General features: G+C 40.0%; 2 protein-coding genes and 1 long non-coding RNA gene across 9 annotated transcripts in view; 2 read left to right on the plus strand and 1 right to left on the minus strand.

Annotated features, from left to right (window-relative positions):
* Positions 1-1,801: 1,801 nt before the first annotated feature.
* RBP7 (retinol binding protein 7) lies at positions 1,802-5,146 on the plus strand. The gene is made up of 4 exons (XM_010122940.2): positions 1,802-1,888; positions 4,004-4,182; positions 4,455-4,556; positions 4,892-5,146. The coding sequence occupies exons 1-4, from the start codon at positions 1,816-1,818 to the stop codon at positions 4,940-4,942; spliced, it is 405 nt and encodes a 134-aa protein (XP_010121242.1). The 5' UTR covers positions 1,802-1,815; the 3' UTR covers positions 4,943-5,146.
* A 366-nt stretch (positions 5,147-5,512) lies between these two features.
* LOC147598168 (uncharacterized) lies at positions 5,513-8,706 on the minus strand. Its single transcript, XR_015260858.1, has 3 exons — positions 8,604-8,706; positions 8,412-8,519; positions 5,513-5,584 (listed from the first exon to the last, which is right to left on the minus strand). It is a non-coding gene; the product is annotated as an uncharacterized LOC147598168 (long non-coding RNA).
* A 366-nt stretch (positions 8,707-9,072) lies between these two features.
* The window catches only part of UBE4B (ubiquitination factor E4B), a 43,209-nt gene continuing 39,545 nt past the window's right edge, over positions 9,073-12,736 (plus strand). For 2 of the 7 annotated variants that reach the window (XM_086764256.1, XM_086764258.1), the window contains exon 1: positions 9,075-9,318. In XM_086764256.1, coding sequence (XP_086620382.1) covers positions 9,295-9,318 — 24 coding nt within the window. In that variant the 5' untranslated portion in view covers positions 9,075-9,294. Of the gene's footprint in view, positions 9,319-12,736 lie in introns of all 7 variants that reach the window. The other 5 variants (XM_086764259.1, XM_086764260.1, XM_086764257.1 and 2 more) reach the window with 4 other exon arrangements.

Consider the following 12,736-nt stretch of genomic DNA (forward strand, 5'->3'; position numbering starts at 1 on the left):
TGGAGAACAATATCCATCTGCAAAAAGGAAACAAGCTTTGACGTCTTAATTTCCTACTTGCATCATTCTGTGAGTCATATAGGTCAAACTGTCAGCTCCAAAAATGTAGCTAAAGTTCAGGGAAACTTAATTTTCTCCACAAAATATTATCTTTTTATTCAGCCTAACCCAAGTCAGTAAATAGATAAATATAGTAGCTATAGGTGAGTTTCCTCATTCAGGATTCAAATTCCCTTTTTACTACGGATTTCCCTTGTCCATCAATCTTGGTTTTTTCTTTCAACGTATTCATTGTGGTGCTCATTACTGTCCTATCTGACCACTTAAAATGTGGGATTAAGCTAATCTTCAAAAGATACGTGTGACTGGGAATGACTGTTTTCCCCATTTTACTGATGAGAAAACTAAGGTACAAAATTATCTAGCTTTCCTATACTTCGTAATTCTTGAGTGCCTATTCAGGATTATTAAATTAATATTTCTCACTTGGTAAATTGTAACAAAAAGGCATACAGTTTGCAAAAAGTAACCACAGAGGGAGGAACTGCAGGAGACTGGAGAATTACGTATCTTCTAAAGGAAATAAAATCTCGCTTCCAAATTCCTTGTATATTCTTTCTCTTTGAAGTCAAGCATTCTTTATTCACTTTTCAAAACACATTGCTAGGTCATCACTTAAAACATTTCTTTCACTTCTTTGCTGAAGATAAACACTGAAGGTTACCTGCTGCATCCTGTGCTCTACTCCCTATATGCTCTGCCACAATGTATAGCATCTAATAAAGCATCAGTGGGAATAACTTCTGATCATCTCTCCTTTCCTGTATGGGTCAAGAATAGAAAGCAAAGGGGGAGCTACACATTCAAAAACACGAGAGTACTTTTTGTATTTGTTCTTGTTATCGGCTATTTTTAGGAGTTGGAAGTGGATTGCAAGAACAGGTATTCATCCTCTTTCATGTCTAAGAAAACTGAGAAATACAGAGCTGCAGAGCTGGGAACAGAGCTCAGGCCTCTGGATCTGTTGTCTCATGCCTAACTGTTACACAAACTTTCTGTCTGGTAAGGCATCTGTGAAAAAAAATAATTTTGTATATGCATGTTCATTTAACTAGAATATAACTAACAGCATTAAAGAAACCAGAAGATAAATAGGTAAACTGTGGCACAGTAGAACTGTGTTGAGAGAATACCATATACAAACAAGATTTGTCTTTCACATTTCTGCTATAACCACTAGACAACGATGCTGCCTACTATTCACTCCAGACATAAAGCAACAACATATATTACTTCTCTATTACTGTGTCATAGGTACTGCTTTAAAATTTGCTGATACAACACCATCCACAGCTTAACAGTCAATCCCTGCCTGTTCAAATACAGAATATATTTACAGTAGATCACCTTTTCAACAAGTACGTAGTTTTCAGATCATAAAGCCACAGATATAATATATATGCAGGGAAATGCAGTAATGACAAAATCTGTCCATAATTCCCTTTAAAATCTGTGAGATGGACACAGATGCTTTAAGTCAGTTTTCGGTTTGCATTGTGACTCTTGGGCTATTAACATTTGCTCCACACAATGATTTCAGAAACTGTGAACTTTTCCCTCCAATGCAGCTAAAGCTGATCTACAAATACCCTCTCACCTATTGGCTCAGCAATAGCACCCTTCCCCTCCATCAGAAAGGCTCTGGGATGTAATCCCACCCACAGCCTTCCTTATATATGGGGTGGCTGGAAAACTACTTCTTCATATTTGCTTTTTGGTCAGAGGTTGACTGTAACTTCTTTCCAAAGTCTGGCAATGCCTGTGGATTTCAGTGGGACCTGGAACCTTATCAGCAATGACAACTTTGAAGGTTATATGGTGGCCTTAGGTAGGTGGAATTATTTGATTCTATCCTTTTTCCCTTCCCCCGTAAGGGCCCTCCTGAATTTTAAGAGTCTGAGTTCTTCTAAAACATAGATATTGCTGAAGATTTTTTTCTCTGAAAAACCATGGAAGGATCTTTGTTTGTTTGTAAAAAGACAGCATTAAGTATACTTTAGCCTGTCACCCAAGAATCCTTGCTGCTTACAGTAATTTCTCAGCCTAGTACTTGTTAAAAGTGAATAAAGAATGCTTTACTTTTAAGAAAAAGGATATATAAGGAATCTGGAATTGAGATTTTATCACCTTTTAGAAGATACAAATTTTTTGTATAGTTTTCATCAGAGACAGGGAAGACTTGGCCCTGTCCACTCAATTTCTCTTGCTTTCGAGCACAAATTTACAGAACCTATGTCTAGAGTTAATTAAATGTTAAGCAACAAAAAAAGTGCTTGCGTATTTGCCACTTCCAGGCATTTGTTTAGCTTAGCATCATTTATCTTTAAACAGATTACAAAATACTTCTTCTCTCGTTACTGTGACTTGTTGGTAAGTCTAACTGTCCCTTTTCTGGAGTGGTTGAGGCCAACCTCTGACCTTTCTCAGATCTTTTAGAGAACTAAGAAAGTACTCAGTACTTTATTAACTTTCTTTTACAAAGCTCATTACAGACTGTGACAGCAGGCAACCTTGTGTGCTACCTTCTCTTCTCCCTGCCTCTCCCACCCCTTCCTGCCTTTTTGACTTGGCAAACCAACTCTAGTTGGTTACTGTATACATAACAAGATTGAAATCTGTTTTCTGGCTCTATCTGTGCTAGGTGACCTACTTAAATTATCCAGTTGGTATCTTTAATGTAGTGAAAGAACTCTTCTTTATTTCTAATCCTGCTATGTTATCAATTAGAAAAAAAAAAGGAAAGAGTGCTCCCATAATGAGAATTTATTCCTCAGTTTGGATATTAAGTAATATATACTTAATATCTACCTTTAAAGAATAGAATTGTAAGTAGGTTGTATTTATACATTCTTACATCCATGTTAAACCTTAACTGTTGCCAGTACTGAATTCAAACCCCTCTATGCTCAAATGAACTGGTCACCATGTAGAAACACGACTGACAGATTCTGGCACTTCTATAATGCATACGGTAATTAAGTCCCACTTCCAACACAGATGTCATAATGAGCCATACGGCTCAGCACATGGTAGCTGAACACACCCTGTCAAGAAGGTCGCAATCCCAGTCTGTATAAAGTGAGAAGCTTCTAGTGGTCCTATAAAGTGACACTTTTAATCTGGATAATGAAAACAACTACATTAATTAATACACAGTCTCCCATTTTGCTCATCCCCCTTCCTGAAAATGCAACTCTGAGCATGCTATTGGGATGCAATATAACTCAGTTGCCTGCCTAATACATGGTCTGTTCCTCTAAAGAAACATTCACTAGAGAAATAGAAAAATAACTCTAGAAGCACTGCTTTAAGCTCAGTATTACCAAGAACATCAGGATTCTGTTACAAGTGACTGATCATTACAGGTAACTAGGAAATCTTTTGACAATTGTGATGTTTTCTAGTTGCACTTTAAAAGTGTTAATAGAGAGTGGCATGTCCCAAAAACAAGCCTAAGTAATTAATTTTAAGACAGCCCTTCATTTTACCCTATTTAAGCTATAGGGTGCAAAGAGTTCTTGTTAAATCCCTTTCCTGTGACAAAGTGTGAGAATAGGCATTAACTATTCCCTCTAGCTAAGCAGAGGAGAAGTCTGAGACAAAGCTTGGGGTGTCTGTGTGGGGGAAACCAACTCTCCCTGGCTCCTAAAAGGATTCTTCTGACTCAAAGTCCTAGCTAGACTCAAAGTCCCAGAAATCTTGCATAGGAATCATGTAACAACTGGGTAAACTGGTTTCCAAATAGTCAAATGCACAAGAACATTACTTGATCTGTGCAACATAAGAGCTTTAAACAAAAAACCAAAATCCCAAACAACAAAACCTTGCATAGCAGTAAGGTCAAACTATCTAAGAAATGCTTTTAGTAGTAATAAAGGTAAGTCCTGGCTGTCAAAGTGGCTGATGACAAATACAACTCTGAACTTCTTGCCTCCTGTCCAAGGTATTGACTTTGCAACACGCAAGATAGCAAAAATGTTGAAGCCTCAGAAAGTGATCAAACAAGATGGCGATTCATTTTATATCCATACCACTAGCACATTCAGAGATTATTTGCTTCAGTTCAAAATTGGAGAAGAGTTTGAAGAAGATAATAAAGGCCTGGATAACAGAAAATGCAAGGTAAGACTGAATATGTAAAATCAAGAGGCTGTGACAAAACTAAGATGCCATGATCCATCCAACTACTCGAGCTGAAATTGTTTTAAGAATACTGTTCGTAATGCAACACAGAGGTACAGAGGTAGGAACCTGAGTTACAGACCAGGAGTTTCACTTCCCCTCAGGAATATTTAGGTCTTCTTTTATCCAGGAAAAATAGACATTGTCTATGAGCATATTACAGAACTGAGACAAAGAAATACAGAAACACTTTTTTATTTCCTCTTCCACAGAGCCTAGTTACCTGGGAAAATGACAAACTTGTCTGTGTCCAGACTGGCGAGAAGAAGAACAGGGGTTGGACTCACTGGCTTGAAGGAGATGACCTCCATCTGGTATTTACTTCACATTGCTTCTAATTTTGTCTCCATATGACAAAAATAAGGTTTATAACGTGGTCATGGCATACACAAGTCTTCTAGCTCTGTGGTATTTGTAATGGATGGTACATAAGGAGCACATTCTGCTTTGATTTTAGTTTAGCCGGAACAACTTAATTGTTTCACTCTCTTGTATAGTTAAATCCAGAATGGTAAGCGTAATTTATCAGCATGGCAGCAGAGTGGTGGTCAGTAGCCACGGCAAAGGATCTATGCTCACTTCTAGAAGCAATTCCGTTGATTACTATATTCATCTATGCTCTTGTTTGTTTGGGGTTTTTTTTTGGTAGGAGCTTCGTTGTGAGAATCAAGTATGTAAACAGGTCTTCAAGAGAGCTTGAATATGTGTACTGGTTCCTACACGGAGAGACAGCTATATAGAGGAAACTATGCATCCACATGTCCAGCGATGGCTGTACAGACAAGAATGGATTCCTTGTACCTATTGACTTACATGGTCTGATGTTTCTGGCTCAGGAAATAAATCTGTTGTTGCCAGTTTTAAAGATCTGATTTTTGCTAATAAATGCCCCAAACCAAACCAATCTTAAGTACCTGACTTCTGAGTTTTTTGAGCAGGGGAGCAGGCGGCAAAAACCAAATCAACACAAAACATAATTGATATCTCTTGAGTCTCCACTTAACTAACAGTCTAAATCAAAACAATAAAACCTGTCTATTCTAAAGGGGCATGCCAACATCAAATAAAACAGATGGGGAACAATGGTAAAGAAGTGAAGATAACAGCCAAGGAAGCAGACAACGAAGAACATAGATTTATTATTCAAAATGCTTCTCTCTAAGATGTAGACTAGTAGTTAACTCCACTTGCTTGTATCTTAAATGTATAATGTAAGGTCCTATATTGCAACATAGCTGCTTTCTTCTCAAAATAATTAAGTTCAGCTTACCAGAGGAAACCAGCCTGTGATCACATCCCAGAACAATGAAGACAAGCCCGAGTAATCCATGTAGATTCCAGTCTGCAAAATAATTGAACTCTATAAGCACATATTCAGAATGAAAACAATGCTTCTTTAGTTAAGATTCATTTGCAGTCGTCTGTTCAATTAGGTTCAATATTTTTCATTTTGACCTTGTGTAATGTTGCACAGAGAGAAGCAGGTTTTATTCTGCCTTGTGTGAACATGCGTAAGTGGTCTGATCAGCTTGGTAGTTACATGCGAAATGAGTTGCTACATATTGTTGGCAACACTAACATTGCCGGGATCTTTTCCCTAGTGGAAAGAGAAAAGAATTGTATTAATTCTAGCTTAAGCTTAGTAATTTAATTACTTTCTAAAAAAAATATATCTAAAGTAATCCCTGACAAATCAAAACATAAATAACACCACCTTTCTGATACTACTACTTCTTGTCAATTCAGAATTCTTAAAGCTACCACCAGAGGCAGACAAAGTCTGTTGAAGCTTGGAGGGCTTTTCTGTTAGATTGAACCCTCCCAGTGTAATTACTAGAGGACTATGTATATTTAAGCTCATTTCCAACATATGAGAAAGGAACTAGTATTCCTTATACAGTTAAGGAATTTGGGGGATCAGCATTAAAATGTCTGGTATTTATTCTCCTGACACAGTGTCTTCCTTCTGGAACTGAGTAGTTTTCATTTATTTTAGAACAAAATTACTGTTACCATATTATTCTAATATAAATAACAAATTCATACAGCAAACCTACTCTGTCACATCTATCAGCAATACGCAGGAACAGCCACGCAGACTTTCCTGCCTCCACTAGATGGCACCTCTGGAACGTAGGGAATCTGTAGCGGTTCCTAACAGCAGTATTTTAAGTGTGACAAATTGCAGATACTCTCAAACTGCACAGCTTTTAAGCTGTGCACTCCAATAAGATATGCATGAAAAGCAATACAGAAAGGCAATGATGACCTTAAGAACTCTGTTAGTACAAAGTGAGACTCCAAGTAGAAATCAGAAAAATGGAACCTTAGAAACCTGTACAACTAGAAGTGCAATAATTCATTAGTAAGGCTGCTATTAGGAAGTCCTTCCTGTTAGAAATATAGAATAGTTATCAGCAGTGACGTTGCTTTTCTTATTGCTACCTTCCTACTTCAAATTTGGAAGCAGGTAATGCCATACAGAACTTGCTTGAGGATGCTTTGGAGATCTTGAGGATGAGAGAAGCTACTACAGTGAAAAAACTGCTTATCCTATTTTCATTTATATGCTAACCAATTCACATGCTTTCACAAAATACAAGTTAAACATCTTGACGTGTAAGGGGAAAAAAAGAAAGAAAGCAGCCACATGTTATGGAAGGGAGGTTAAAAAACAAATAAACAAACAAAAACAAACAAAAAACCCCCCATGGATAGCTTTTGCCAAGAAGATATGCACTGAAGAACAAGAACAAAATTCCCCAGAGAAGCACTTGAAGGGTTTTATTCAAAGGTGTTTCAGATCGTTTCAATTATCTTACACTATTGCTTTGATGGTGAAACTTTTTCATTGGCCAGCTCCTGAGTTTTTAAGTGCAACTGCTGACCATGTGTATTATCATGATTTTAAGGTATGCCAGCTGCATGTCAAAGTACTTTAGGGAGAGGTGAACAGAAATATTTTGCCTTCTGGATTCTAAAATCAAAGTAGACAATGGAAAACCAGAAGAACAGCCAGGATTCACAGTCTTTAAAACACTTTCTCTAATGATAATATGAAAAAAAAAAAAAAGTTATACAAGGGATATATAAAAATGTAAGGAGTCATATTGCTGAATGTAGTTTCCTATTACTATTTCTAAAAGTTGGTCCTAGTGACAGACTTATACAGGCTACCTTTAAACAGAACACGTGACTCTTCGTGACACCAGAGGTACCTTTAAGGTCACTAATTTTTACTCAAAAGCTTTTAAGATATCAATTTGTGTGTAGTCTCCTAATCATTTTCTTGCATATGATTTCATGTAATGACTATATAATGTAGAATAAACCAACAGCTTAGTAGAAGAACAAACCAGCAAGTGAAATCACATAAAAGCCTGTGCTTTGGCTTATAACTCCAATTCAACTGGAAAAAAAAAAAAACAAACAACATAATAAAATGAAACATTATCCAAAGAAGATAAAGAAACACAAAACATAGCATCACCAAAAGGTAACAAAATGCATATGTTCTTCAAAAGACCAGCAATACATATTATGACCCAATTATTTTTAAAAGAATTTGTTTCCCATTCTGGGCACCTTGGTTAAGTCATCAAAAGCACTGGTTTTGTTCAAACACCTTCAGTGTGTCTTAATTTTATCTCTCAGTCATACAGGCCAATTTGCTTCCATCTTAAGAACATCCTGTTGTCCTCCCTTTATGGGATTCTTCCACTCGCTGAGTCAAACTACGCCGCACTGTGCAGAGCTGTCTGTTAAGATCTTATTATTAGTGACTATTCATCCCGGGGCAAGAATCTGCTGATGCAAGCCCCGTGGTTTTTTCTGTTTGTTTGTTTGTTTGGTTTTTTTTTTGTCCTCTTCCAAAAGTGCAACACCTCAAAATCCTTTTCCTTTTCACCTACACCTACAACTGACCAAACAGAGCTGGAAGTGAACATTCAATTCACTTAAAGTCAACATAGACACCAGCTGTTTTGTACTCCAGCTGGAGTTTAGTTTTGAGGGTAAGGGAAAAGAAAAGGGGAGAAGATGAATATCTTTCACAAAAATATCATTTTGTGGTATAGTGAAACAACTAGGTGCAGAAAAGTTTGTACACAAGAAAGGAAAAAAATACCTCAGGTTCAAACTACACTTACGGGCTAAGGCCCAGTACTCACTGGGGGCTTTGCACTTTCTTTTTCCCATGGCACGTTACACAGACTGCAATAACGAGACAAAACGCCTGCAGTGTCTCCGCCATTCGTCCCTGAGACGCGGGCTGACACCTAAAAGGAGCGGAGCGCGTACGGGCCCGTTGAAACGGGGAGACTCCAGCAGCCTCACCCCAGCCCGGGTCCCGACCTCCATACCCATGGGGCTGCTCCCGCCTCCGGGTAAAGCGGCGAGGAGTCCGCCGACGACGGACGCCCTCCTTCCCTCACACCGCCCCTTCCCGCCTCGCCGGGCCCCGCGCGCCTCCCGCCCCCCGCAGCCGCCCCTTCCCGCCCCTGTTGCCATGGCGCGGCCGTGCGGAACCGCCCCTCTCGCGCCGCCACGACGAGAGCCGCCGGGCCCCGCCTCCCCGGCGCTCCCATTGGCCGGCGCGGCGCGGGACCCGGCATGCCCGGTTCTCTCCGCGGCGCCGGGCGGCCTCACGTGATCCCGCCACAAGATGGCCGCCGCCGCCCTCTTGTTTTGATGAATAATCTCTGCGCGGGGCAGGGGCCGCGGCGCGGGCGGGGGCTGAGGTCGAGAAGCGCAGGCAGGCTGGGGCAGCTGGGGGGCGGTTCCTCCTCCTCGGCCGCAGCGGGACGCGGCGGCAGCTGAGGCAGCCGAGGCGCGGGCGGCAGGCAGGCAGGCAGGCAGGGAACGGGCCGGGGCCGGGGGCGGCGGCGGCGGAGGGACCGGTTGCCGGCGGGCGAGGCGCGGCGCAGCCGCCCCGGAGATGCCCTTGTGAGACGCCCCGTGGGGCAGAGGCAGCGGGAGAGCGCTTCCTCGGAGCTGCCCCTCGGCGGGGCGGAGGAAAGCGCCCTCCCTCCGTTCACCATTAAGAGGAAGGCGATGGAGGAGCTGAGCGCGGATGAGGTGGGTCGGCGGGGCCCGGGGCCTGAGGGGGCGGGCGGACGGACCCCATGGGGAGGGGGCGCCGGGTTGTTCCTTTCCAGCCCCCAAGGTGAGCCTGTACGCGGGGTGGGTGTTCCAGGGGTGCTGTGCCTTCGCCCGGTGTTTGTGATCGGTGTTTTTCGTGTGCTTCATTCCGCCGTGCTGCCCCTGACCTGCGACCCCCCGGCTGGTCGATGGGGTTGAATTGCTTCTCTCCTGGTTAATGGTTTATCCTCTGCTTCCATCTGCCAGGTAGCCTTTGTCTGGAGGATCTCTCCTTTCAGTGTTCAACGCCAGGCGTTTTATATGCTCTCTGTGTGTGATGTAAAAAAAACCCAAACACCTACTTTTTAATACAGTAAAACACTTGAAATTTTGCTTCTTCAGAGTCTTTGCTGACAGCAAGAGGGGCTGCGTGTTTGTGGTCTTATATTTAATATCATTTGCTCTTGAGACAATTTGAAACAGGCGTGCCACTTTTCTGATGCTTGTTTTGATTTAGGTTTTTTTTTTTTTTTAAATTTATTCAGCCTGTAGTTTTTTTTCACTTGAGAGTTATAGGTGTTATGTTATGATTGACAAACATCTGACAGAAAAATGTGAACTATTTCTTGTTTTTTCCTTTTATGGGTGATGGTTTTTTTTTTAATATAGACTAAGGTCTTATGTTTTGCTTGTATATTGGAGGGCTCTCAAATGAATTCTGTCATGGTACTGATCAGGATACAGGGAATTTCTCACTGTTCCAGTGTAATGCCCAAATAACGTACAACTTCAAATTTTCCCTCACCTCTTTGAAATAATATTTTCATGTTAAAGTATATTGCAGTTATATAAAGTATATTGTGTTGGACCAGCTGCAGCATAGGCTCGTTGCTGTACTTATACTCCAGGGAGGATCAAAAGAAGTTATTTTTATTCTGTACTGTATCTTATGGCTGGATTGTAGAGCAAGGTGGCTGCTGTTGTCACTCAGATTTGTATTCTAAAACATTAAGACGTTTTTAATTACATTGTATATCATGTTTTAGCAATTCTGTGTTGCAGCAGGAACTGGGAGGAAATATTTCCTGCTGTTTACCTAATGAAGGTGCTTGTACTCTGTGGAAGCGCTGAGAAAAGGAGTATTATTTCATGGGATGCTAGTGTTGTGATTTCTGCTGTGAAAAGGGGTCTCTAAGTTTATAGGTGTATTTCATAAGTCCTTTGTTTACATGCAATTCTTCTCATTATTAAACTGCCTCTGATTGAGGTGTTTAATGATTAATTTCAGAATTATTTAACCTATGTAAGCTTGTTTGTGTCACTGCTTCAGCAAATTACTGACATCATCAAAACCACTGCATCATGGAACTGAGGCTGCAGAAAATGAGTTCTCCAGTAGGGACTCATCTACCTTTTCTGGCAAAATGTTTTTCTCAAGTGACTCAAGGTTTTCCATGTCTTTGTAGTACAGTTCAGCTAGGACCAAAGCTGTGACTGGTCTTTTAGGTAATTGCTTGAAATAAACTTGGATCATTTTAAGAGAGTCGCGCTGTCACTTTTTATTGTTAATGGATCCCTCACTGAAAAGTCAGAGCTGAGTCTGTTTTAATATTCCTCTACATCTCCCCTTTACTGTTACTTGGTGCTGTGGACCATGGATCAGAGGTGGACTACGTGGAAAAATACTCTTCTAAAATAAGTTATATGTAACTTCTATCCAATTTTAACTTTTTATCTGGCAGCAAAGGCCTAAAAACACTTAGCCAAAGTTGAAGCTAATTGCAAACCTCCTGTAGATAAGGTTATCTTATATCAAACCATAATTAGGTATAATATTAACATATTGTAACTGAAAAAGAAGAGAGACAGCTACAGTTGATAGTGGCTTTGGGAATATAGGATGTGTTTTAGCTTTAAGAAGATATTTTCCGCTGCTATCAACAATGTCGCTCACTGACATTTCCTCAATGGTTACTTTGTTAAAGCACTAGAAGTTGTCATTCACTACAGACCATGTTAAAATCTTTACAATGAGAGAAAAGAAAATTCCTTTTTAATGTGTGAATTTTAGCACAAGATGAGAATACAGACTGCATAGTAAAAAGCAGAATCAAGACAAGCGTGACATGAAGTGGGAACGAATGATGTGAACTTAGCATCTTTTAACATTTACATGATTTTTGAGTCATTTAGAGTAGGGTTTTCTGAGCATTGAACGTGACCAGTGTCACCAGAAAATGAAGTGTTTCTTACACCAATTTAACATGCTCTAATGAATACAAGTAAAATAAAGCCACCCATTCAAATTACCCTTGATTGTCCAGATTTGGAACTCTTCTATGATTACAGTTAAATAAAAAATTTCATTAGAGTCTCACTAAGCAGTTGCCATTAAAGCAGACGTTGATACAGAATTTTTTTTTAACTGTGTGAACCTGAGGGACCAGTCTTCCTGGTCTTTGTTGGTCTGCTGCAAAATTAAATTATCAGTTAACAGGGTACTATTTTTACATCGTTTGTTGTAATGTGTCCTACTAACAACGTTGAAGAAGTCCAGTAAGAAAAAAAAATTATTTCTGAAAACTGCTATTCAAAGATGTAGTTCACATGTGTCCAGCAAAAACTGTACTAGTTAAAAAACAACGTCCTTTGTCCATTCTACCAATTACATTTTTTTAAATAACCTTTTAAACTGTATATTATGGAGTTGTGGTCTGTAGGGAGGATAGACATTGTTTGTTCTATAGCCTATATAATAAATAGTACCAGACAACTTGTCGCTGTTAGGTGATATAATGACGCATAACAGCTTTGCCATGTATCACTATTGCAAGGACTCACTGCTGAAACGGAGTTGAGTATTATTCAGGTACCCTAAACTTTCCTGAGAAAACATTTTTTAAAAACCCAGCTATGTGTTTCTCCATGCTAATTTGGAGACCCATGCAGTCTGAAATGCGAACAGGTCACTTAACTCATGATTCTTATGTATGTTATTCTGTGTTGCATGAAGGCAACAGGTTGGTGCCTCATTTGTGCCTAGTATTGTGCAAGCAAGCTACGTCTTCTGAGTCGCCATGTCGTGCCCTGAGCATAAAGCTATCTTCCTTCCTTCGTCTGGATGCTGTTTATTCTTAGGGCACAAGGGAATTAACTGGGTATAACGTGTGCACCAGTTTTATGCTGTATTCCCAAACTTCTCTTTCAGCCTGCACCTTTGCCTTTTTAGCATAATATCTTTGTTTCTCACCTTTTTTCTCCCTTACTTTCTAATCTTCAGATCAAATTTCAGATTTCTGTGATAATTTTATGTAAACCTAGAGGAATACGGCAACTCGGGGTATCTAAGAACCAAATCTGGTCCTTTAACAAGCACTAAATGTGCTTTCAGTTGTGAAAGCTGTCACTTTCAGTG

This window comes from Chlamydotis macqueenii, chromosome 21 (genome assembly GCF_036417535.1).
Source record: "Chlamydotis macqueenii isolate bChlMac1 chromosome 21, bChlMac1.mat, whole genome shotgun sequence".
Lineage (NCBI taxonomy): Eukaryota > Metazoa > Chordata > Aves > Otidiformes > Otididae > Chlamydotis > Chlamydotis macqueenii.

Coding starts and splice junctions, on each gene's coding strand:
- RBP7 (XM_010122940.2), top strand. CDS start 1,816: ATGCCTGTGGATTTCAGTGGGACCTGGAACCTTATCAGCAATGACAAC. Junction 1,889..4,003: donor AGGTTATATGGTGGCCTTAG/GTAGGTGGAATT, acceptor CTCCTGTCCAAG/GTATTGACTTTGCAACACGC. Junction 4,183..4,454: donor TGGATAACAGAAAATGCAAG/GTAAGACTGAAT, acceptor CCTCTTCCACAG/AGCCTAGTTACCTGGGAAAA.